General features: G+C 38.1%; 5 protein-coding genes across 11 annotated transcripts in view; 4 read left to right on the top strand and 1 right to left on the bottom strand.

Annotated features, from left to right (window-relative positions):
* Positions 1 to 230: 230 nt before the first annotated feature.
* zte38 (zebrafish testis-expressed 38) lies at positions 231 to 4,207 on the top strand. Of its 2 annotated transcripts, XM_079452474.1 has the most exons (13): positions 231 to 291; positions 375 to 517; positions 709 to 850; positions 960 to 1,023; positions 1,355 to 1,391; positions 1,479 to 1,499; positions 1,579 to 1,605; positions 1,704 to 1,771; positions 2,675 to 2,823; positions 3,004 to 3,233; positions 3,550 to 3,592; positions 3,670 to 3,713; positions 3,795 to 4,207. In XM_079452474.1, exons 2-13 carry the CDS (start codon positions 467 to 469, stop codon positions 3,876 to 3,878), a joined length of 960 nt encoding a protein of 319 aa, XP_079308600.1. In that variant the 5' UTR covers positions 231 to 291; positions 375 to 466; the 3' UTR covers positions 3,879 to 4,207. The 2 variants fall into 2 exon arrangements, with proteins under 2 accessions (XP_079308600.1, XP_079308601.1); XM_079452475.1 differs by having other exon boundaries at positions 257 to 517.
* On the bottom strand, positions 2,936 to 11,055 carry aldh9a1b (aldehyde dehydrogenase 9 family, member A1b). 4 transcript variants are annotated; one of them, XM_079452471.1, is made up of 13 exons: positions 10,963 to 11,016; positions 10,501 to 10,709; positions 10,147 to 10,292; positions 9,926 to 10,055; positions 9,628 to 9,762; positions 6,029 to 6,225; positions 5,781 to 5,921; positions 5,315 to 5,503; positions 5,115 to 5,202; positions 4,857 to 4,998; positions 4,632 to 4,744; positions 4,510 to 4,532; positions 2,936 to 3,179 (listed from the first exon to the last, which is right to left on the bottom strand). In XM_079452471.1, exons 1-13 carry the CDS (start codon positions 11,001 to 11,003, stop codon positions 3,162 to 3,164), a joined length of 1,572 nt encoding a protein of 523 aa, XP_079308597.1. In that variant the 5' UTR covers positions 11,004 to 11,016; the 3' UTR covers positions 2,936 to 3,161. The 4 variants fall into 4 exon arrangements, with proteins under 4 accessions (XP_079308597.1, XP_079308596.1, XP_079308598.1 ...); XM_079452470.1 differs by lacking the exon at positions 2,936 to 3,179 and adding an exon at positions 4,072 to 4,371 and having other exon boundaries at positions 10,963 to 11,055; XM_079452472.1 differs by lacking the exon at positions 2,936 to 3,179 and having other exon boundaries at positions 4,309 to 4,532; positions 10,963 to 11,001.
* Positions 10,678 to 15,342, top strand: uck2b (uridine-cytidine kinase 2b). Of its 3 annotated transcripts, none has more exons than XM_079452478.1 (7): positions 10,678 to 10,799; positions 12,892 to 13,051; positions 13,225 to 13,321; positions 13,458 to 13,600; positions 13,724 to 13,821; positions 13,940 to 13,988; positions 14,104 to 15,306. In XM_079452478.1, exons 2-7 carry the CDS (start codon positions 12,913 to 12,915, stop codon positions 14,235 to 14,237), a joined length of 660 nt encoding a protein of 219 aa, XP_079308604.1. In that variant the 5' UTR covers positions 10,678 to 10,799; positions 12,892 to 12,912; the 3' UTR covers positions 14,238 to 15,306. The 3 variants fall into 3 exon arrangements, with proteins under 3 accessions (XP_079308604.1, XP_079308602.1, XP_079308603.1); XM_079452476.1 differs by lacking the exon at positions 10,678 to 10,799 and adding an exon at positions 11,516 to 11,712 and having other exon boundaries at positions 14,104 to 15,342; XM_079452477.1 differs by lacking the exon at positions 10,678 to 10,799 and adding an exon at positions 12,567 to 12,625.
* A 28-nt stretch (positions 15,343 to 15,370) lies between these two features.
* czib (CXXC motif containing zinc binding protein) lies at positions 15,371 to 17,374 on the top strand. The gene is made up of 8 exons (XM_079452469.1): positions 15,371 to 15,424; positions 15,502 to 15,585; positions 16,110 to 16,166; positions 16,291 to 16,372; positions 16,495 to 16,526; positions 16,667 to 16,744; positions 16,922 to 16,987; positions 17,104 to 17,374. The coding sequence occupies exons 1-8, from the start codon at positions 15,419 to 15,421 to the stop codon at positions 17,179 to 17,181; spliced, it is 483 nt and encodes a 160-aa protein (XP_079308595.1). The 5' UTR covers positions 15,371 to 15,418; the 3' UTR covers positions 17,182 to 17,374.
* A 1,080-nt stretch (positions 17,375 to 18,454) lies between these two features.
* scp2a (sterol carrier protein 2a) overlaps positions 18,455 to 22,911 on the top strand; it is a 9,634-nt gene continuing 5,177 nt past the window's right edge. Inside the window, exons 1-11 of the mRNA XM_079453349.1 lie at positions 18,455 to 18,750; positions 19,720 to 19,774; positions 19,872 to 19,943; positions 20,048 to 20,179; positions 20,359 to 20,423; positions 20,676 to 20,802; positions 21,320 to 21,383; positions 21,589 to 21,675; positions 21,751 to 21,901; positions 22,084 to 22,231; positions 22,347 to 22,454. Of these exons, the coding sequence (XP_079309475.1) occupies positions 18,700 to 18,750; positions 19,720 to 19,774; positions 19,872 to 19,943; positions 20,048 to 20,179; positions 20,359 to 20,423; positions 20,676 to 20,802; positions 21,320 to 21,383; positions 21,589 to 21,675; positions 21,751 to 21,901; positions 22,084 to 22,231; positions 22,347 to 22,454 (1,060 nt within the window). The 5' untranslated portion in view covers positions 18,455 to 18,699. The remainder of the gene's footprint in view (positions 18,751 to 19,719; positions 19,775 to 19,871; positions 19,944 to 20,047; positions 20,180 to 20,358; positions 20,424 to 20,675; positions 20,803 to 21,319; positions 21,384 to 21,588; positions 21,676 to 21,750; positions 21,902 to 22,083; positions 22,232 to 22,346; positions 22,455 to 22,911) is intronic.

Here is a 22,911-nt window from a genome sequence, read left to right as displayed (position 1 = left end):
TTAAATGCTATTTTACGAGATCCATTATTCTCGAATTTGGTTAAACAGAGTGATAATTATAGAAACACCTTGAGAAATGTTATATTATTTTTATTAAATAATTATCAATCATGGTCAAATTTGTAAGAATTGTTTAATTTTAATTGTAAATTTAAATTACAATTGTACAAGGTTGTGTCGCCACCATCAGGGCTCTGTGTGCCAAAGCCTTGACCGTCAGAAACTCGCGTGACGTCACTGGCAGCATTCGGCGCGCGCGAGCGACGGGACATTTACCTCAGAAAGTTGTCGGTAAAACCGTTCCACTGTACTCGGCTACTACATGTATAAAGGGTTCATATTTATCATATAATACTTTGTCTTACACTTTTCAGGTTAATAAAGGTATTACCGTGCCATTAAAGCTTTTGATGAGGTAATAAGGTAAGGACATAGGTAACGTAACTTAACGAAAAACAGCCCAAACATGACGGCCACACAGAAAAAACGAACTCCAGCCAAACAGGAGTCTGATGAGGTAAGAGAATAAATCAACAACATAAGTGTGTACGTAAAAAGCACACTGTGATCAAACGTAACGTTACAGTATGATTAACGTTATGAACTCATTCCACATCGCTTTGAATGCAGGCGTCTAGCGATGGAATAATGCAACTTAAATGTTTCGTTAAGTGATGTTCTGGATATATTTCACTGGTGTTTCCACAGTGGATCAGTTTATTTCAGGAGCTGGAGACCGAAACTCAGTCACTGGTTTATGTCAAACGCATGATGGTTATAGCTGTATCCTCCATCACCTATCTGCGTGGAATATTTCCAGAGGACTCTTACAGTTCAAGATACCTGGAAGGTGATGTAATTAAAGACAAAAACGATGCATAGTATGTGCTTAATTTGCATATTAAGTGCTTAATAATACAATATAGTTTGGTTTGTTAATCGACATTCTTGTTTTTCAGATTTGTGTATCAAAGTTCTCAGACAGAATTGTTCATGTCCCGGAGCCTGCAAGCTTGTTAAATGGTAAATTATTATGTTGCATGTGTACGTTTTAAAATGCCTTACATTTGTGGTGATTTTAATGATAGTTCATCCAAAAATAAAAATTCTGTCATCACTTACCCTATTTTCATTTCAAACCCTTTTGACTTTATATTCCCCGCAGAACACAAAATAAGCTATTATGAAGAATGTTGTTTACTGGCCCTCATTCACCAACACAAAACCAATGCAAGTGAATGGGGGCCAGTTAACAACTATCTTCAAAATATCTTTGGTGTTCTGCAGAAGAAAGAAACACTTAAAGTGTTAAGAATGTTATGATGTATAAAGTTTCTATTACTTGTCTTTCTAGGCTGATGGGATGTTTTGATGCATTAGAAAAGAGATATGTAAGTCACATGCGGCACATTTAGACATGTATTTTGGTGTCTTTATTATTTATTAATTTTTAACTAGTCTATTTTAATCATTTACAGCTCCAGATTGTGCTCATCGGGGTAAGTATGCATAAATACACATGCATTTGTTTCTATAAGACTATTTACAAATAAAATGCAATGGCTCCATTATTTATAGGTTCACACAGACCCTGATGACAGCAATGTAAGGTTACAGTTCTTATATTGACTTTTATATGATAAAAATATATAGATTTTTCTAATCTGAAGTATTTGTTGGCTATTGTTTGTCTTATTTTTCAGCATGTTGTTGAGTCCTATCAGTTTAAGTTCAGATACACTGATCAGGGACCACAGATGGAAATCCTCAGGTAGTGTTTTTATAGAGCTGCTGTACATGGTACAAGTAATAATGGGTGCATTGACATTTACGACTTCAGCAAAAATCATAATAACGTATCAAAATAAACGACAATATTTTTGTATTTAAAAACAAAACAAAATGTATGCATCTGACATGTGCAACCAGTTAACGGATCAAATATTCGCATATTCCTGTGATCTCCCTGATAAAGCTTACACCGTGTCTACAACGGACATGACACGACACGATAAAAGACAATGGAACATGCTAGAACAAATTCGATCTTTAATTTTGTCCACACCAGATGTGGCGCAACGCGATAAACCCATTAAGAACAAGCTGCTGTCATGTTGTGTGCGTGTAGAGGCGGTGTCAGTTTTGAAGTAACCAACAGTTTAATGTTAACAGTTTGCAAATGACTCTATCTGATAATCTGAATACTGATAATCAATGCTGATGGCATCTGTATTCATAGCGACTAGTTTCTAACAAATGAATCATCTGATAATTATCATAAAGTATATTAATATATTATGTGTCAGGCAGTGGTATGCAAAATCATGATTCTACTATACAGTTGCTTCAATAAGGGTACAATATTCAGCAATCAAATATTTATTTATTGTTATTAGACACCTTTTTGGAAGTGGAATTTTTTTTTTTAAATGTCAACAATAAATAAATGATCAATATGTTTTGTAGCACGAAAGGTAATCGGAAAGTAGCAACAGAACTTTAAAAAGTCTAACAAAAGCAGACCACAGGTCTCTATAGCTACTGATGCCTTTCAACAGAAAACATTATGTAAATTGGCAAACTATTATATTATTATACTATTATATAAATACTTATTTCAAATACATGTAACATAAATACTGCCCATTCCTGACTGTCCTCTTCTCTGTGTAAGGAATGAGAATGTGGCAGTAAATGTGACCATGGAGGACACAAAGAAGGCTTCATTGCTTCTGATCAGGAAGCTGTTTCTGCTCATGCAGAATCTAGAGGCTTTGCCCAATGCTGTTTACCTCAGTATGAAACTCTACTACAATGATGATGGTAAAAGAAGCATTTGCAATATCTTCACAATACATTGCAATTCTTAGTACTGCCCCTATATAATACCAATAAACAGATGAGGCTTCAGAAAATGAATATGCTTACAAATCTTAAGAATGATTGTATGAATGACATGAATTTTTTGGTTTTATTTGTCTCCTCACAACTTGATCAAATGAGTCACACCACCTACATATGAGCCACCAGGATTTAAAGCAGGGGTATATGATAGTTTGTGGTTTGAGGGAACTGCAGTGCACTTCAGAGTGGGCGATTTGCATTCTCGCTTCCACACCATGAAGGTGCGTGTGACAGCAGCACAAAGCCGCCTTGGCAAGCTACAGGACACAAGCCAGCTGAGTGAGAAAGGAGGAGTAAAGAAGACAAACACCCTCAAAGCAGCAGGAAAGGTAATAAACAGAAGAGGTTTAGTTTGTTAAAGGTGGGGTGTCTGATTTCTCTTGGCCGTTGTTGATGTTCAAATCACCAAATCAGATACACCCCTACTCCCATATTTTGCTTTCGTCAGCACTTGGCTCGACTATTGTCCGTCCTGTGCACTGTACACCTTGCTGCTGATTGACTACAAGGTTGTTTTGATACTTGGCCTGACTTTGTCTTAACAAGCTTAATTCGGAAATCGGACACCCCGCCTTTAAATACAGTTACCTTACAATCGATAGACTTGATAGAAATTATAGAGATAATTTAGCTGTCTTGTTACAGGTGAACAACAACATTGATATTCAGGATCTGCCATCTGAGGACGGTAATTATACGTTTTTGTTCTGAAGTTACACTTTAGAGGGTATGTTTGTTAAATGTCTTGAAATAATATTTTTGCAGAGTCCGCTGCACAGTTCAAGATATCCAAAAGAACCATAGCCAAGGTATTACTATTTCATATTTGTAGAGATAAGTGTTCATTAAAACATTGCCATTGATTGTTTTAATTTTATTCAATTGCACAGAGGAAACGCATGGGGAGCAAACTTTCAAAGACCAAACGAAGAAATCCTGTTAAGACATATAATACGTTGATGTCAGACAAATAACTTATGAATAACTTATCAGAATTTGCGTGAGTTCAAAATGTGATGGTAATTTAGTTTTTAATCGTTTTTAAATTGTTGTGTTTTAGAAATCCTCTTTTAGAGAATGATTCACCTCGAGTTGGAATTTGTAATGAATGATTATAACTAACATTCACTAAATGTACAAAAAAAATGTTAAATTCTGATCCTGAATGCCTAAATTAGCTCTTTATTACAGCTGAAAAATAAAAAGTAGTTCAGAATACTTATTGTTACAAGAGGTATGTTTTTCATTGTATATAATCTCTTTATTAACATTATGTAGTGTAATAAAAATCCTGTGCAAAAACGTTGTAACTAGGCATTATTATGAGCAACATAATGATAACAGACAAATCAAATCATATCACTCTTTTAGAATCATACAATCTGTACAGCCGCTTGATTGTGAAATATTCACAGACAGCTGTCATTCCTTGACAGACAGTGTTAAAAAGGCAAATGTTGTCCTTTTCTGTTGGTATTAACATATATATTTTTTTTAATAAAAGAAATTGCAGTCTAGGTTCAAGTTGGACGTTCAAAAAAGACTGTCCACATCACCCATCTCCACAAACACAGTCTTCAGCTGAGAGTAAAATTCAATAGTCACCTGGCCATTTTCTCTTCCGATACCTGAAATCAGATAGCAGGTCACATCTTTATGTAGGAAGTGACTAGTCTTTGTTAGAATCAACACAAAAATATTCACCAACACCTAATTTAAATAATCACCTGAAGCCTTGTATCCTCCAAACGGCACCTCCACAGGGGTGATATTGTAGTTATTGATAAAGCAAGATCCAGCCTGCAGGTTTTCAATAACACGATGGGCTCTCTTAACATCTCTACAAAAGAAGACAAAGTCAAATCAACACAAACTGTTACAATTTTGAGTTAGCTCTGTTGTCTTACCAAAATGCCATCAACAATTGCTAGATAAATAAGATTTATTTTTACTTGGTGAAGACTCCTGCAGCAAGACCCAACGTGCTATCATTGGCTCTTCTGAGAACCTCCTCCTCAGTGTCAAAGGACAGTACTGACATCACAGGTCCGAAAATCTCTTCTTTTACACACGTCATGTCATCTGTGCAGTTGTCTAAAAGCAAAAGACATGAGCAGGAATTGTAAGAGTTACAAAACAAAACAGTAAACATGAAGCAAAACTTCTTCCATCATTATCAGAATGTTTTTTACACATATACATTTTCTCACCAAGAACACAAGGTGTCATGTAGTATCCATCTTTCAATTTAGGATCTGCAGGGGTAAAGGGCTCCCCTCCACAAAGTACCTTGGCTCCCTAATAAGCACAACAAACTACATCATTACAACCTTATTTAGTAAAAGTAAATAATGAGTGTTTGCTGAGGATGTGTTTAACATCCATAGTTTTACATCAATGTCTGCTGTACCTCTTTCTGAGCTTGCTTCACGTATCCCATAACCCTGTCCAGGTGTGGTTTACTGACCAGGGCTCCCATACGAGTCTCTTCCAGCAAAGGGTCTCCTATCTGGATGGCTTTGGTTCTTCTTACCACCTCTTCCAAGAACGGAGGAAGAATTGAGCGTTGAACAAAAACTCTAGTGCCATTACTACACACCTTCATTTGGGAAAAAAACAAGAAATGTTAAGGCAAAAAGGTACAATGAGATAAACATTAATATGTAGGTAATAGTCATGAATATGTATAAATATGTAAATAGTTGAAAAGCACATTGTTGGCCATATCAGTACTGTTTTTTTACATTAAATAGCCTAACCCTGTATTATATTTATATAAATGTGTAATATTATTGTGAAAAGTGCTATACAAATAAACTTCTATTGAATATGTGTTATATATGCTTAAACCTGACTTAAGAATTTTATTACGGTACCTGGCCCTGAGACAGGAAGTTGGCCATAAGTGCTCCGCTGATGGCGTTTTCGAAGTCACTATCTTCAAAGATGATCAGCGGTGACTTTCCACCAAGCTCCAGAGTCACTGGTTTCACCCCCCTGGAAGCCATTTCCATTATCTTTTGGGCCAAAACATGCACTTAAATTCATTGAGTGCAAACCAGGATAGCAGGACCTGTTTTTATAATAATACTTAAACTTGAATAAAAAGACAGAGTGCCCTTACTTTCTTGCCTGTGGGAACACTTCCAGTGAATGAGACTTTAGCCACAGATGGATGATGACACAGCAGAGAACCTGTCTCTTCACTGCCCTGCACCACGTTAAGCAGGCCCTCTGGAGCCCCAGCTTGTGAATAAATCTCAGCCAGCAGCACTGCAGTCAATGGGGTCACTGGTGACGGCTTGAATACCATGGAGTTGCCTAAAATGTAATCATAATTACTATAAACAGAGCGGTAATCCACAGCTGCATGATCAAGCACAGATCAAGATCTAAATCAGATTAAGAGTGCATAATGAGATTTTTATGATAAATCTTTGGGAATCTTCCACATTCTGCAGGTATGTAAGCTATAAAATTTTAGACTGTTTGCACCACAGATATACTGAATAGGAAGTAGTTAGCAGGCCTTAGCATTAAAAATTGCCAGTGTATGAGCCTTTTTTTGGACCATGAAAAACAAACAAAACTTTGGACCATGTCTACACAAACATGGCTGAAGCTTACGCCGCGACCCCCCCCCCCACCTGGGTCAATCTGATCACCTTTCTTTGTTCCTCACCCCCAAGTACATTAACCTCATTAATCGTGTGAAGCCATCAGTAAAGACCATCAAGGTGTGGCCTGCGGGGGCAGACTTTACACTCCAGGAAAGGTTTCTACACACAGACTGGAGTCTGTTTGCTTCTCAGGCCACCAGTGGCTCTCACACGGACATCAACAGTTACACCTCTTCTGTATTGGACTACATAAATTCCACCATTGACAGTGTCACAACCCTGAAGCAGATCACCACGTACCCTAATCAGAAGCCATGGATGAACAAGGAAGTGCTCCTCCTGTTGAAAGCACGTAACACTGCCTTCCGATCGGATGATGCACAGGCCTATAGTACTTCTAGGGCAAATCTGAAGAGGGGCATCAAAAAGGCCAAACACTGCTACAAGCTGAAGCTAGAGGAGCATTTTTCCAATTCTGACCCTCGACGCATGTGGCAGGGCATCCAGGCCATCAGTGACTACAAACCCAAACACTCCACCCCCATAGCCACAGATGCCGTCTTCCTGAACGAGCTTAATGACTTTTATGCTCGCTTTGAGAGAGACAACAAGGAAACAGCTACCAAGCTCACACCCTCTGCTGACCACCCAATCATCACACTTAACTCCACTGATGTTCACAATGCACTAAGTCGGATCAACGCGCGCAAGGCTGCTGGACCAGATGGCATCCCTGGTCGCGTACTCCGGGCATGCTCAGAGCAGCTCGCTGGGGTCTTCACGGACATCTTCAACCTGTCCCTCGCCCAAGCAGTGGTTCCAGCATGTTTTAAATCCACCTCCATTGTGCCCATTCCAAAAAATTCTTATCCGACGTGCCTGAACGACTACCGCCCTGTAGCACTCACACCCATTGTTATGAAGTGCTTTGAGCGGCTGGTCCTGGCACACCTAAAAGAATCTCTACCACCCACACTGGACCCATACCAATTTGCCTATCGAAACAATAGGAGCACAGATGATGCAGTGTCCATGGCGCTGCACTCCGTGCTCAAACATCTGGACAATAAGGACACTTATGCCCGTATGCTGTTCGTAGACTTCAGTTCTGCTTTCAACACTGCCATCCCTTCCAAACTAATAGTCAAACTTGGAAACCTAGGCATTGCCAACCCTACCTGCAACTGGATTATGGACTTCCTGATGAACAGGCCTCAGCTTGTGAGGTTAGGCCCCATCTGCTCCACCACCACCACCCTCAACACTGGTGTACCACAGGGCTGCGTACTGAGCCCCTTTCTCTACTCCCTTTTCACACTCGACTGCAGGCCTTTGAACGGATCTAACTCCTTCATCAAGTTTGCAGACGACACAACAGTGATTGGTCTCATCAGCAACAACGATGAGACTGCATACAGGGAGGAGGTCCGGCACCTGGCGCTCAGACAACAACCTGCTCCTTAACACCTCCAAGACAAAGGAGATCATCATGGACTTCCGGAAGGCGAAAGGAGGCACACACGACCCCATCCACATTAATGGGATGGCTGTTGAACGTGTTTCCAGTTTTAAGTTCCTGGGGACTCACATTTCGGAGGACCTGTCCTGGACCACCAACACCTCATGCCTGGTCAAGAAGGCTCACCAGCGTCTCTTCTTTCTGAGGACACTGAAGAAGAACCAACTGTCATCAACTATCCTGGTGAACTTCTATCGCTGCACGAAAGAGAGCATCCTGACCAACTGTGTCACAGTCTGGTACGGGAACTGTTCTGTTGCTGAGCGCAAGGCACTGCAGCGGGTGGTGAAAACAGCCCAGCGCATCACAGGGACTACACTTTCTGCCATTGAGGACATCCAGAAGAAACGCTCTCTGCGTCGAGCTCGCAGCATTCTCAAGGAGTCCTCTCACCCCGCTCATAGACTGTTTACTCTCCTCCTTCCGGTAGGCGCTTCCGGTGCCTCCGGACAAGAACCAGCAGACTAAGAAACAGCTTTTTTCCCAGAGCTGTTTCATTATTGAACTCTGCCCCCCACTGATTCCTCTACCTCTCATACCTTTAACTCCAATGCTGCTACAACATTGTTTACATTGTTTACATTGCTTACATTGCACTACAGGGCTGCATGCATGACTGAACTGTACACACCAGTACTTCATGTTATCTGCTCTACTGGACTGTTTACACACACACAGCATCATTTGCACTCTATACTGCTCACTTGCACACCAGGAATATTTAACTGAATGCTCATTTGCACCAATGAACCACTTCCATAACTGCACTAACCTATATACTGCACAGTAATTCTATTAACTACTCATCTATTGCACTGTAACTTCAATAACTGCATTAACCTATCTACTGCACTGTAACTCTATTAACTGCATTTACTCATCTATTGCACTGTAACTTCAATAACTGCATTAACCTATCTACTGCACTGTAACTCTATTAACTGCATTTACTCATCTATTGCACTGTAACTTCAATAACTGCATTAACTAATCTACTGCACGGTAACTCTATTAACTGCATTTACTCATCTATTGCACTGTAACTTCAATAACTGCATTAACTAATCTAATGCACGGTAACTCTATTAACTGCATATACTCATCTTCTGGACTGCAACCTATTGACTGGATTAACTCGTATACTGCACCGTAACTTTAATAACTGCATTAACTTCAACAACTGCATTAACTCACCTATTGCACTGCAACTTTAATAGCCAATGTCTATTTTACACTATTTTGCTATCTTACTATCTTAGTCTAAATTATTATCTGTTCACATCCATCCTGTACATTTATGTTCATAGTATATAGCCATCTGTATATATTGTTCATAGTATATACCTACTTTCATAGAACATACCTACTGCTAAATATTTTTATAATCCATGCCCACTGTATTATATTCTCTCATTGTACTCTGTATTTATTTTAACTGTATATCCTGCACTTGCTAACTGCACTTCTGGTTAGACCTAAACTACATTTCGTTACACTGTACTTGTATATGTGTAATGACAATAAAGTTGAATCTAATCTTAAGAGGTGTAGCACTTTATTTATTCATTACATTGCCAGACATACCACAAGCGATGGCAGGGGCTGATTTCCATGCTGCAATCTGGAATGGATAGTTCCAGGCTCCTATTCCCACACATACACCGAGCGGCTCCCTACGCGTGTAGGCAAATGAACCTCCAGATAACTGAACGTGCTGCCCTGAAAAGAGGAAATGGGTGTTCTCACTTAGATCAAAATACATAAGTACTTTTGAATCTGCTTAAAGTCTCAAGCAGCATTACAGTTTTGTATTTGTTATTTTAGCAATAAGCTAATTACTTAGTGAATAAAGAAGGATTAATGTCATGCCAAACCAGCTTACCAGAAAGGGTGGTGGACTGTCCTGCAAAATACTCAATGCATTGTCTGGCTGAGTCGACATCTAGACGGGCTTCTGTGATTGACTTTCCATTATTGACCACCTCCAACTCAGCAATCTCCTCCCGTCGCTTCTATTCTCAACAGTCGGTAAACTGAAAGATTAGGGCCAATGCCTATGCAATTCTATTTATGTTGCTATATTTAGATGTGATAAAGATTTACCTCAATGATTCTTGCTGCCTCTAGCATGACTCTGGCTCTTTCCATGCCGGTCAGTCTACTCCATTCTGTGAAAGCAGAACTGGCGCTTCTTACAGCTGCATCAACCTCTGCTGCCCCACAAGCCTGCAACTGGCACAATACTCGTCCTGTTAAATAAAGACATGTATCAATATTTAACACATCCCATATATTGGTATACAACATAAAATGATTAGAGTACCTTCTAAAGAATACTGTGCTATTTAATAATGACATCAACATCAAGACCAGAAGTGATTTAGATCACGTGACGGGACAAAGTCTGGTTGGGCAATAAGTACCTTGAGAGGGGGTTTTAATTATTTGCAAGCATACCTGTTGCAGGCTCGTACACTGGCTCAGATTTACTTTTCGCATCTTTGAGGTCAACCCTACTACCACACCAGAAGTTGAGAGGATCTTTTACACGAAGAAGTCCTGTAGATGCACTTCTGGTCCCAGAGAAATGCAGGGCCCGGAGACCCGGGGTCAGGAGATAGGTCAACAGGGGCATCTTCATCTGTCTTACACTGAACTTTGATCTTCTGGAGAGATGTCAACAAACAGGCACCAAAAATAACGCGATTACGTTACATTAAAGCTCAATATCACAAAACCTTCTGAAGCGAGAAAAGGTATCTATAAATATTGGATTTACACAATTATGATTGCTTTTTCGCGAAAATGGAACGGTAAAATTCGCTAAATGCACGAACAGCCTTCTTGTTATACACATACATGACAAAACTCGTTAGGAAAACACTTGTTAAATACAAGTTTCAGTTTAAATCCACTTACCTCTCACAGAATATCTGCAACTTGCCGAGTACTCCTGCCATGTTTGATCATTCTGAGGCGGGGCTAAACTATGGGGACAAGTATGATTGGTCTAAAGAGATTACGTCATTAGTTTTGCGCAAATAAAGAAAGCTTTTATACAGCATATGATTTATATATTAATTTATTTTAGATTCGTATTTCCCTGGCATTCTAAAATATATATATACATTTTGTTTTATATGTTACAAAAAGTATTACAAGATATAAAATAGAGATTTTCTTTTGGGGTAAATATAAATTATATATAAGTGCAAAAATAATTCAAATAATTTTGAAATGCATATGACGTATATTAAATCTTATATATACCATTTTCTTACATGTAAACGTAACTTGCTTGTAAAAAGGCGTTAAACGGCGTCAATGAGAAAAGTATGTTAAATGTTTTTTAATTCTTATAAACCTTAAGAAGGAATTTAATTTTAGCAAAAATAATAAAAACACTGACACCGCACAAGAGAACAGTTTATGATAGAAACCGTTATATTCTATCACATTTACCGTTTTCTTTGTGAGGTGAGCAGTTCGTGAGACAGTAAGTGGAGGAGGGGCGCTGCGTGTGTAATAAGCGGCACATAGCCTTGTATTACGTTCACTGCAACCATGGCCGGCGACAGTGAAACACATATTAAGGGCAGAGAGGAGAACGGCCATACCATCCGACAGCCTTTCCTTATCGGTGTGTCTGGGGGCACCGCCAGTGGGAAGGTTTGAGTTTGTTTATAAGTAACTCTACATACGATCAATAATCGTCACGTTGGTTAGAGGGTTTTAATGGCGTAAACTCACCGTTGTCGGATACCTCCACCGACCACGTGGCTATACCGAAATATAAAAGTAACCCGTTTAAAAATAAGACACCCGCTTTTTCAAAATGCATTAAATGACCACAACCTGTAAGTCAACATTTTGTTTCTGGTCAAAACATTGGTAACTGTTAAGTTACCTTGTAGTTATATTTTACATTTGCTCCCCAGGGTATTTCTTTTGTCATTCATTACGATAAACACAGTGACCGATTTTTCGAAGGTGGCTTAAAATACTAAACAGTCGCAAACTTCAATTTACAGTTACAATCGTTTGTTCAAATCTTCTAGATTTCACGTTCACTCGTAATAATTTTGAATAACGTCATTATTCAGTTCCACGTGGCGCAGCAAGTTACAATGTCATTCTGTAAGTTTGGCTGTCTGTGAGAAACAACGAATAACAATTATGAATTTTTACGTTGCTAAATTATGTTAGTTTTTGAGCTGATTTTAAAATCGTTTGGTTTTGGTCCCGGTAAAAAGCACATGTCTCTCTCCCTCGAAGATGAAAGTTGCGGGAAAGTGACGTCACATTAGCTTTGACTGTTTACATAGCCACGATGACACAGTTTTGGAAAATCCCATCGTTTATGAAGCCAGTCGCAGTATGCTAAACTCATTTTGCAAGGCATTGTGTGGTACTTTTCTACACAACAAGACGGCCTGTCCGTCATCCATATTTATCACAAATAACCCGGGCTGTGCCGTGGTCTATGAATGAAAGAAGGACATGCCTACTTGCTAAATCTCCTTACATGGGCCAGTTGACCCACCCCACATGGTGGTAAACCACACCATAGTTCACAGCACACGTAAGCAGGGCTGCTAATGGGAAAGTCTCATGCATTTCACAGTTAGATAGCGCTGTGACTCAGGGTTATGTAGATAGTATACACAATTCATAAGTCAGTCAAGTTTGTTTTTGATTTTACACAGAAACGAAGACAACAATTCAATAAAATTATTAAATGGACAAAATGCATGTGATTGTAATGTAATTAACACTAATGAGTTGCATGCAAGAAATTGAATTGTTTAAAAGCATTAACTTTTGTATGTTTCTGTTATATTTGATCAGTCCTCAGTATGTGAGAAGATCATGGAGCTCTTGGGCCAGAATAAAATTGACCATCATCAACGTCAGGTGGTCATTCTCAGTCAAGACAGCTTTTACAAAGAGCTCACACCTGAACAGAAGTCCAAAGCAATAAAGGGCCAGTTCAACTTTGATCATCCTGGTATGAAAGTACACCTCTGAGTATTCTACATGGTCTTAATTCTCCCCAAGTAGATTAAAAAATGTTCAACATCTTTTACACCGACAATAAATTTATGTATTTACACCCATAAGCGAGATTGGTATTTGAGAAACACAGGTTCATGTAACATTTAGTGCTTGTATCATTCACAGACGCTTTTGACAGTGAACTCATTATGAAGACACTGCGTGACATCCTTCAGGGGAAGACGGTGCACATCCCTGTGTATGACTTTGTTACCCATTCCAGGTGAGCATCTCTCTGTGCTTTTGGGTTGAATAACCAGTGAAAAAAGCTGGAGGCTATTAAGAGTGTTCTGAAAAAGCATGTGCGGAATGTGTGAGTCATCATTTGATGAATCAAATGGTCTCCAAACCTTTTACAGAAAGGATGAGTTTGTGACCCTATATCCAGCAGATGTGGTTCTTTTTGAGGGGATTCTCATGTTTTACTCGCAAGAGATTCGCGAACTATTCCAGTTGAAGCTGTTTGTGGACACCGACCCAGACACGAGACTCTCACGAAGAGGTAGATACATTGTGTGTCTGTGATGTTCTTTCTTCTGAATTCAAACTGATAATTTTCCAGAGGATTCATTTCCATTGAAATTCTTCTATCGTAGACTAATTTTGTGTTTTCTCGTTTTGTCAGTGTTGCGGGACATCAGTGAGAGAGGTAGAGAGTTGGAACAGGTTCTGACCCAGTACATCACTTTTGTAAAGCCAGCTTTTGAGGAGTTCTGTCTTCCAGTGAGTATCTTTATAAGACATAAAATAATTTTATTATTCCTTTTTCACATCCATACCTTTTGTGTGAAAAAAAGTATATTATTACTGTTTATCAACTGTTGTTGATTTTTATTTACAGACCAAAAAGTATGCAGATGTCATCATTCCTCGTGGAGCGGACAACCTTGGTAAGTCAATGTTCTGAAGAATGAATAAACAGATTTTTGTTGCAATTTGAGTTTACCTATTAATTAGATATGTTGATATCATTTGATATTTTAGTAAATGTACTTTTTCTTTCAGTGGCTATTAACCTGATCGTGCAACATATTCAGGACATCCTGAATGGAGGAGTCACTAAAAGACAGAATGAATTAATAAACGGCCATGGAACTCCCAGACAAAGAAGGACATCAGAGTCCAGTAGACCTCACTGACCTCACTGTGACCCTTTTTTCAATTGAGGAAAGGGCAGGACTGAATAAAAACAGCATCCCTTTTGTCCAGGGAGAACCAAAGGGATGCGGGAGCTGAAATGCCTTTGTAATTGTTGACATGAATTGCATTCAGAATATTGTGGATGACTCTTTGGTTTTATTTTTTTCAAAGGGTTATAAAGGTGCTGTGATCTTTGGAAGGTTTCATTCCACACATGGCCTTTCCTTTTAGTCTGTCTATCTGCTTATGCCGTAAATAAAAAGACTAGTATTGAATTTTGATTTTGGTGAGATTGAAAGTAAAGACAACGTTGATCACAGTGCTGTTGGCACAAATACTTGAAGTCAGAGCTCAGGTTGGGTGGGTTGTTCCACCTGCAAAGAAAAAAACCCTAGTACCTCATATTTGAGGCCCTTTATGTGTATGTGAATGAAGAGATGTGGTTGTGGAACGATGACAGCATTGTATGTTAGCATGTATGTGACATTCTTGTGTTCGCAGTTGATTTTTTTTAGTTTTTAATTGAGTCTGAACTTTGTTATATGGTTGATTTCTAACAATCATACTGTTTTGCTTTTTTACGTGGTAGAACAAGGCACAGTTTGGCCCCTTTGTTCTTATGAGATGTTATTTAAGGCCTATAGAAATACTTTATTTACAGTGTTACAAGGAATATTTCTACATTTTAGCCACAGTATCTTAGTTTGCCATGTAAGGTTTGCTCATTGCCAACATAACACCTTATTTGATATTCAGTAAGGATGGCCATAGAATAGAGCATTTAATATTAGACATGGGTTAGTTTTATCTGATCTAAAAACGTTGTCCTGTGTAACAAAATACCTCTAAAAAAATCTTTAACACTAATGTATACTACACATGAATATGTACTGTATCACACATAACTATGCTTCCAAACTTGGAATTACTTGAACCATAATGTAATTTCCCCTAAGACTCCTGTTTTTATCCTTATGTTTTTACCAGATTACCTCTTTTTGGTATAGGTTTGTTGAAAAACAACTAGTACGGTGTGAAGGAATAAAATGAATAATGAATAACTGATGTCTTTGTATGCTTACCGTTTCACGCTTGCAATACTCGAAATGCACACTGGGCGGAGCAGAGAGTTCTGTCGCCCTCTTTATACGTAATCTATTCAACGGAGGCGTGGTCCAAGATGGGGGTATGAGTTAATGCAGTTGATTTTGTTTATTAAACGTACGAGTGGCTGATGAATGTACCATTTATTGTTTTCTGCAGAAATTTGGATTACAGTTCAAAGCCACTTTGGAGAATGTTACAAACGTGAGACCTGTGGGCGACGATTTTCGCTGGTATTTGAAGGTAAGTGGTCGCTTAGTTTGGTCAGTGTGGCTGTCAGCAAAGTGTAAAGAACTTCTGTTAGTGGTTTGAGACTTTGAACGTACTTAACAATACTTTCTCAAAGTACCTTAAGTAGCATGTAAATACGTGGTATTTAAATATAAACCCTCGATGCAATTATTTTAACAAAACTAGCATGTTTTTATCGTACACATCGCAGCACCATGGTATCGCCACAGTTCAGTTTGTAGGATAACTATTTGTATACTTTTTAATGGAATTCATATTGTTTATTTACATATTTATATTCTAATTATTATTGAATATTTATACTGATTAAGTTAATGAATTGAATGAACTCTAAATTGCTTTGGATAAAAGCGTCTGCCAAATTCATAAATGTGAATGTTAATATGAAGTTCAAATAGATCTTCACTCAATACAGGTCATGCTTAGCACACCAGTAAAGCATTTCGAAAGCAGACAGTGTTCATAGCCAGGGGACAATTACATTAATAAATGTTGTTTTAATAATGACCCTTCAGCTCAAGTGTGGAAATTGTGGCGAGGTTTCGGAAAAATGGCAGTACATCACCTTAGAGGTAGGTTTCAATGTGTGAGTGGCAGTGAATAGTGTGAATAGTAATGTGCATTACAGTGTATTTATTGTATTGTATAAACAAATAAACATCTACATAGTAATTACTGGCCCTATTCTCCCCCCAGGACAGCACGCCATTAAAAGGAGGACGAGGCAGTGCTAGCATGGTGCAGAAGTGTAAACTTTGTTCTCGGGAGAATTCAATAGGTAACCAACATGATCATTCTTTTAGCCTGTACAAAGACTATGGTACTCAAAGCTTTATGTAACTCTTAAATACCTACACAATACAAAATATCAGCATAAACTCAATGCGTTACTGTTTCCAGATATCTTGAGAGACACAATTACACCGTACAATGTAAGTACAGCTATCTTAAATAACTTTACTAAATCGTCTATTTTAGAAATGTCAGTGTACCAAGTAAAGCGTTCAATTGTGTACACATTTGTACAGCTCTCTCCTTATAACCGTCAATATACTTATTTTTAACTCTGAAGGCAGAAGACAATGAAAGGTTTAAGACAATCGTGCAATTTGAGTGTCGAGGGCTGGAACCAGTCGATTTTCAATCACAGGTGGGATGTTTTATCCAAAAGCTAAACCTCATTTTAAATTCTCCCTCATTTGTGAGTTACTTTGGATAAAATGTAAAAGCAAGAATATGAAAGACACGTCTGTTTGTACACTTACAGAAGAGTTTTTCTTTTAACTTTTACCCTAATCAAAACAACATTCACACCATGATCTCGTAGGCTGGTTTTGCTGCTGAAGGAGCAGAAACCTCCACCCAGTTTCCAGAGATCAACCTTTTAGAGAAAGTAAGTAGTAACGTATTGCTTTGTATTTGTCTAACAATGCTCTTTGCATTGTATTGTACTAACCTAATGACCTTATACCTTAATACCATCTTAAATTGTTGTTTTCTTTGTTTCAGGACTGGACAGACTATGATGATAAAGCCAGGGAGTCTGTGGGTATCTATGAGGTCACACACCAGTTCATCAAGTGCTGAATGTCATAAAATGTGTGATAAGTGGCCGGATTAAAAAACAGAGGATGGACCTGAATGAAGACCATTTTCAGATGTATTAAAGCCACACTCCTCCTTATAAATGCTGATTTGCTATTGAAAAAGACCCATTTAATATGAGATTATCAGATGGACAATGTGCTGTTATTTGCAACATAAATACATTCTGGAAAGATTTAATCTTTTGTGTTTCTGTGCATCAAAACTAGAAAGGTTTGCAGTAGTTTACGTTCAGCCATGGGTAGTACAAAACAGAGAGCAATACCTGGTGGGTCATTCCGTCTCAAATCCATCAGATTTTTAATATTTGCCCAGCTCCAATTTTTGCAGAAGCAAGACCAACATCTGGAGTGATGTTAAAAAATATGAAATGCCACAGGTGAATAATATTAAGTAATCAATTAATTTGTGATCAGCGTATGGGCTTGACCGCTTCCTCGTTTTATAGGCAATGAGAATTTAATCTAAGGGTCCCCTGGGAGCCGCAGTAATGCAGACCTCTAGTAGACAGTCCATTAATACAAACCCTTTCAGATTGCATCAGATGTACTTTAAAATATTAGTGATCAATGCTATAAAAAGAAGGCTTACATTTAAAAAAAAACTGGACTTAGACGAGTCATATTAGACTCAAATAGAGTATTCAGAGTTTTTAGCCTTACCTTTCCCAATGAACATATTTGCGCCCCCTTGCTTTGCAGCGTATTTGCTCCCCCTGTTGGTGACATATGAAACTGTTTGCAAAAAAAGTAGGACAACTAGCTCATGGTTGAAAAACAGGCATTATTCATTATTTCATGTTCATTATTTAATTGTCCCAGTTTAAACAAAATATAGAAAAGGTAATATTTCTACTTTTAAAAAAATTTTTTTATTTGGTGACAGAAATAAAAAAATGAGTTTTTCCATTTCCGTTTAATATTTGAAAACGGATATGGAATGAACGGAATATACCCTAAGAGCCTTTTTAGATTTCATATATTCCACTGATGGAAATAAATTATTAAAACAATCTCTTTCAAAAACAGAATAATAAGGGTTTGTCTTCATACATTTGCATATATGAATAATTCATTTCCTAGAATCAAGAATAACAAAAGAACATTCATTTTATCACCCAATACTATTCGGAATATAATGTTCTCTAGCTGTCCAGTGACCGAATATTTAAATGCGCACCGCTTATGTGTGTTGTGAAATAAGCTAAAATAAAGTGCCAAAGTTTGTAAAGGGACACTTGCTGTGCAACTGCATTCTCTTCGTATGGAGTTCGCAACCAAGACTTTCCCTCACCACGTGGTGATGTGACAGTAAAAGTGAGTTGAGATTTTAACTTGAATTGGAACAGAAATGTACTCGGGCTGCCAATGATGACGTTTCACAAGTCCACAAGTCCAGACAAGAGCGCATATTGAAAAACAGCCAGTGGGTTACAGTCAGCTGTAGTTTGTTTGATGTTAGAGCGAAGTCTATTTCATCGGTCACACTGCAAATCCGAAGATGGCTCCAGCAAGAAACAGGGTTTTTGTTATTGGGGTGGGAATGACAAAGGTAAATCCTATTGCCTTAATATTCCAGCGATCTATAGTTGTTTGAGCTGCTTATGTAAACCGAATACTTTAAACACGTTGGTTAGCCTGCTTGCTACAGGTCGTGATGTGGTGAAGCTTAGGAGTACATCTGAAAGAACTGATTCACTAAACAAGAGCAAATCGGGGACTTGAAACGGAGCTGTTTTGTTAAACGTTTGCCGTTGGCATGTGCTATTGTTGTCTGCTGTACAGCTACAAGTCCATTTAAGTTTAAAGACGCATGTGATGAATTCAGCACAGGAAAATCAATGTTTTATACACATATAGCTCTATGTCACGTCATGGCATTCAGAATAGCTTTGCGTTTAAACGCTTGTCAGACGTGTTAAATGTGCGCCGCTGGTGTGTGTTGTGAAATGAAGTGCCAAAAGACCTTCAGACTTTTAGTCAAAAGTAATGGTGTAGTTTTATGGTTTCTGTTGATACCACAATAAACCGTGTCAAAGGTTACTGTGTACAATCTGTTTAATTTAAGGCTACGATGGTGGTGCAAGTTTAAGAAGTGCGTCTAGAGAGAATAAAAACGTGCGCTGTTGCGCCCTCTAGTGATATGGAAGAGGAAGTGCGGCGTGTAAATGATGCACTTTTCCATAATAAAAATACTAGATGATTGATGATCATGTTAAAAAACCATAAAGTAACAAAGACCTGAATGTATAATTGGAATTATATAAAGTATGGTTACCCCATGTAACTGTTCCATGTAATAGGTTTACTGGACATTATAAATGATTAAATCAGTAGGAGCATGTAGTTTGCAATAAATGCTTATATCTTTTAATGAAGTAAAGAAAATACATTAATTTGACATGGTTCAAAAATAAAACTACCTATTTTTAATGTGACAGTGACATGTATTTGTGTCTCATGCTTGATAAGTGTATATATAATAGTTGTCAGTATTCACAGAGTTTTCTCCTGTTTACAGTTTGAAAAACCAGGTGCAAGAGATGTTGATTACCCAGACATGGCCAAAGAAGCAGGTGCAGTTGAAAAGTCTTGTTCATTTTATTTAAACTGTTAGTTAGACAGGTTTGTTCCGCACAACAGATGTATTCTCTTATGTCTTGTAATACACAGGAGAAAGAGCGCTGGCTGATGCAGGAATAAAGTACTCCGCAATCCAGCAGGCATGTGTGGGCTACGTGTATGGTACGCCATAGAATATGTCAATATAACTGTCAACATAAAACATAAAATCCAACCTTTTCTGATATCACAAATTGATTTAAGTGTATTTCTCTGTATTTCTCCAGGTGACTCGACGTGTGGTCAAAGAGCTATTTATCACAGTCTTGGACTGTCAGGGATCCCGATTGTCAATGTGAACAATAACTGTTCTACTGGCTCCACAGCTCTCTTTATGGCCCGTCAGCTCATTCAGGGAGGTGAGATATTTACTGGAATTTGCTGAACTTTCATAACATTCATCCTGAACACTTGTTGCAAATGATTACTCAATGCTATAATAATGCTTTTACATATTTTAACATTCACTATCTGTCAAACATTTGTACACGAGTAAGTAATGGTGACTAGTAAAGATCTATCCTCTTGTTTCTTGCAGGTCTTGCTGATTGTGCTCTTGCTCTGGGCTTTGAGAAGATGGAAAGAGGTTCGCTGTCTTCAAAGGTAATGCTGCAATGTTCCGTATTTTATCTAGTCAAGTCAAGTCAACTTATTAATAAAATATAGTGCTTTTTACAATTTTCATTGTTATAAAGCAGCTGTTCAAGAAAACATTGACTATAAGCAAAACATATAAGGTTATGCAAGTCAAAACACAAGTCAAAGATCAGACAGAATATAAATTCCTATATGCAGTGTTGCTTAAATAAAACAAAAAAGTTATTGTTTTTGTCTCATTGAACCTCATGTTTGCAGTACATGGACAGAACCAATCCTTTGGATAAGCACATGGAGGTGATGATCAACCGTTATGGTCTGGCAGCAGCTCCAGGTGCACCTCAGATGTTTGGAAATGCTGGTAGAGAACACATGGAGAAGTACGGTAAGAGCTGAGAATGAATCTAGAATGCTTGTGATTTTACATTTACATTTACGCTTTTATCCAGAGCGACTTACATTGCATTGCATTGTATTATACATTTGTTTCTGACTATGTGCAATCCCCTAGTGATAGAACCCATGACGTTGCTCTAACCACTGAGATACAGGAAAGCTAATACTAGTATTTTTAATACTACTGTAGACAAAGTTGTGGGATTTGATCATTTCTCTATTTTAAAGGGATATTTCACCTCAAAATTCTGTCATGAATTACTCACCCTCAAGTTTTTCAAAATCTGTATACATTTCCTTTGTTTGGCTGAACACAAAGAAAGATATCCGGAAGAATGTTAGCAACTGACATTTCTGGGGCATTATTGACTATCATAGTAGGAAATGGAACAACTAGAGAGTGAGTAATTCATGACAGAATTGTAATTTCTGGGTGAAATAAGAGTCAATGTTGGACAACTTTGTTTTTTTAAGCGATGCATGCTAACAGAAGCGGTCTTGTTTAGGCACAAAACCAGAACATTTCGCCAAAATTGCTTGGAAGAATCACAAACATTCCATCAATAATCCGTAAGTTTGAGCAATGATTTGTTTTGAAAGACATAAATCTGTACTTTTATTTTGTTGTGTCGGAGGCTTTTGGTAGTTTTAAGGTTCCCTCCGTGATTTAATGAGAAACAAATGATCACATTTGTGTTTCACTAAACTGTGAATACTTAAGCGATGTTAAGTTAGTAATTTTGGTTCCACGCTTTTCTTCCACAATCCCACTCAGTTACTCCCAATTTCAGGATGAATATTCTCTGGAGCAGGTCATTAATTCCAGGAAGGTGTTCGAGTTCCTCACACTCTTACAGTGTTGGTAAGTGCATCGTATCTTGAGCAGAGAAGTATGATGAATATGTATTGTAGCTTGTTGTCTTTTATTTTCCTTTAGTCCTACATCAGATGGAGCAGGAGCTGCAGTTCTGGCCAGTGAGGAGTTTGTGAGGAGGAATGGATTAGAGAATAAGGCAGTGGAGATCATAGCTCAAGAGATGGTCACAGACCTCTCCACGACTTTTGAAGAAAATAGCTGTTTGAAAATGGTAAGATTAACTGACGCCGAGACACTTAACCTCCCAAACTACCAAAAGTAATATTTGACTAATGTATTCCAAATGTATGACTCTTCCTTTGGTATTTGGAAGCTATTCAAGTCAAGTCAGTTATGCTTTTACTATTTCTTCTCCATTCTTCTTCACCACTCTCCATTCTACGTCCACCATAGGTTGGTTATGACATGACCCGTGATGCTGCTAAGAAGTGTTTTGACATGGTTGGTCTGAGGCCGTCAGATGTTGATGTCATTGAGCTGCATGACTGCTTCTCTGCCAATGAGCTCATCACATATGAAGCTCTGGGACTGTGTCCTGAGGGTAAGACTGGACCTTTACCCTTTTTACCTATAAGATATATCTTGAATTAAAACTGATTTTCTTTTAGAAACATTTAACAATCCTAAAACTATTTGGCTTTTTTTCACCATTCCAGGTAAAGCTGGTGAGCTGATTGATCGGGGTGATAATACATATGGTGGTAAATGGGTGGTAAACCCCAGTGGAGGACTCATATCAAAAGGACACCCTCTTGGAGCCACAGGTAAAATTTTCAAGGTTCAATGCAAATTAAGCTCAAATTCATTTAGTTTATTTTGTGTTTTGCTTACTTGGTATGTATCACAATTTTGGTCTGTGCATCACACTCAAAATACAATTGTAGGGAGTCAGAGAGATGATTTGGGTCTTCTAATTGTGATTCTTAAGGCAAAATTGAATTGGTTTATAATTGGTGTTGAATAGTTTACAATATTATTATATGTATGAATATCGATAATGTTTAATATCACAGCTGTTGTCAATTCCAGTAAATTGTCACATGTCTAATATTTATATTATTAACCACAGTTATTATGGGACTTTTTTATCTGAAGTCTACTCACTGCCAACAGGGGGAGTCCTTTCTCTCAAATAATGAACCAACCTGGCTCGAGATAACCTGGGCATGTTAAACTGGTTTGTGTCCAGTATAAAGTGTGCTTTTTCTTCATCCGTCTAAC

This window comes from Barbatula barbatula (assembly GCF_947034865.1).
Source record: "Barbatula barbatula genome assembly, chromosome: 3".
NCBI classification, from domain to species: domain Eukaryota; kingdom Metazoa; phylum Chordata; class Actinopteri; order Cypriniformes; family Nemacheilidae; genus Barbatula; species Barbatula barbatula.
This window is presented reverse-complemented; position numbering and strand designations above follow the sequence as displayed.

Excerpts from the sequence above, each read along its gene's own strand:
- czib (XM_079452469.1), top strand. Across the intron at positions 16,373-16,494 it reads TTCTCGGGAGAATTCAATAG|ATATCTTGAGAGACACAATT; the intron begins GTAACCAACATG and ends TACTGTTTCCAG. Across the intron at positions 16,527-16,666 it reads ACACAATTACACCGTACAAT|GCAGAAGACAATGAAAGGTT; the intron begins GTAAGTACAGCT and ends TTAACTCTGAAG.
- zte38 (XM_079452474.1), top strand. The coding sequence starts at position 467 with ATGACGGCCACACAGAAAAAACGAACTCCAGCCAAACAGGAGTCTGAT. Across the intron at positions 2,824-3,003 it reads ACTCTACTACAATGATGATG|TCACACCACCTACATATGAG; the intron begins GTAAAAGAAGCA and ends TGATCAAATGAG. Across the intron at positions 3,234-3,549 it reads CCCTCAAAGCAGCAGGAAAG|GTGAACAACAACATTGATAT; the intron begins GTAATAAACAGA and ends GTCTTGTTACAG.
- aldh9a1b (XM_079452470.1), bottom strand. The coding sequence starts at position 11,003 with ATGGCAGGAGTACTCGGCAAGTTGCAGATATTCTGTGAGAG. Across the intron at positions 10,710-10,962 it reads TTGCAGATATTCTGTGAGAG|AAGATCAAAGTTCAGTGTAA; the intron begins GTAAGTGGATTT and ends ACATCTCTCCAG. Across the intron at positions 10,056-10,146 it reads AGGCAGCAAGAATCATTGAG|AAGCGACGGGAGGAGATTGC; the intron begins GTAAATCTTTAT and ends TGTTGAGAATAG.
- uck2b (XM_079452476.1), top strand. The coding sequence starts at position 11,608 with ATGGCCGGCGACAGTGAAACACATATTAAGGGCAGAGAGGAGAACGGC. Across the intron at positions 13,601-13,723 it reads CACGAGACTCTCACGAAGAG|TGTTGCGGGACATCAGTGAG; the intron begins GTAGATACATTG and ends TCGTTTTGTCAG. Across the intron at positions 13,989-14,103 it reads TCGTGGAGCGGACAACCTTG|TGGCTATTAACCTGATCGTG; the intron begins GTAAGTCAATGT and ends TTTTTCTTTCAG.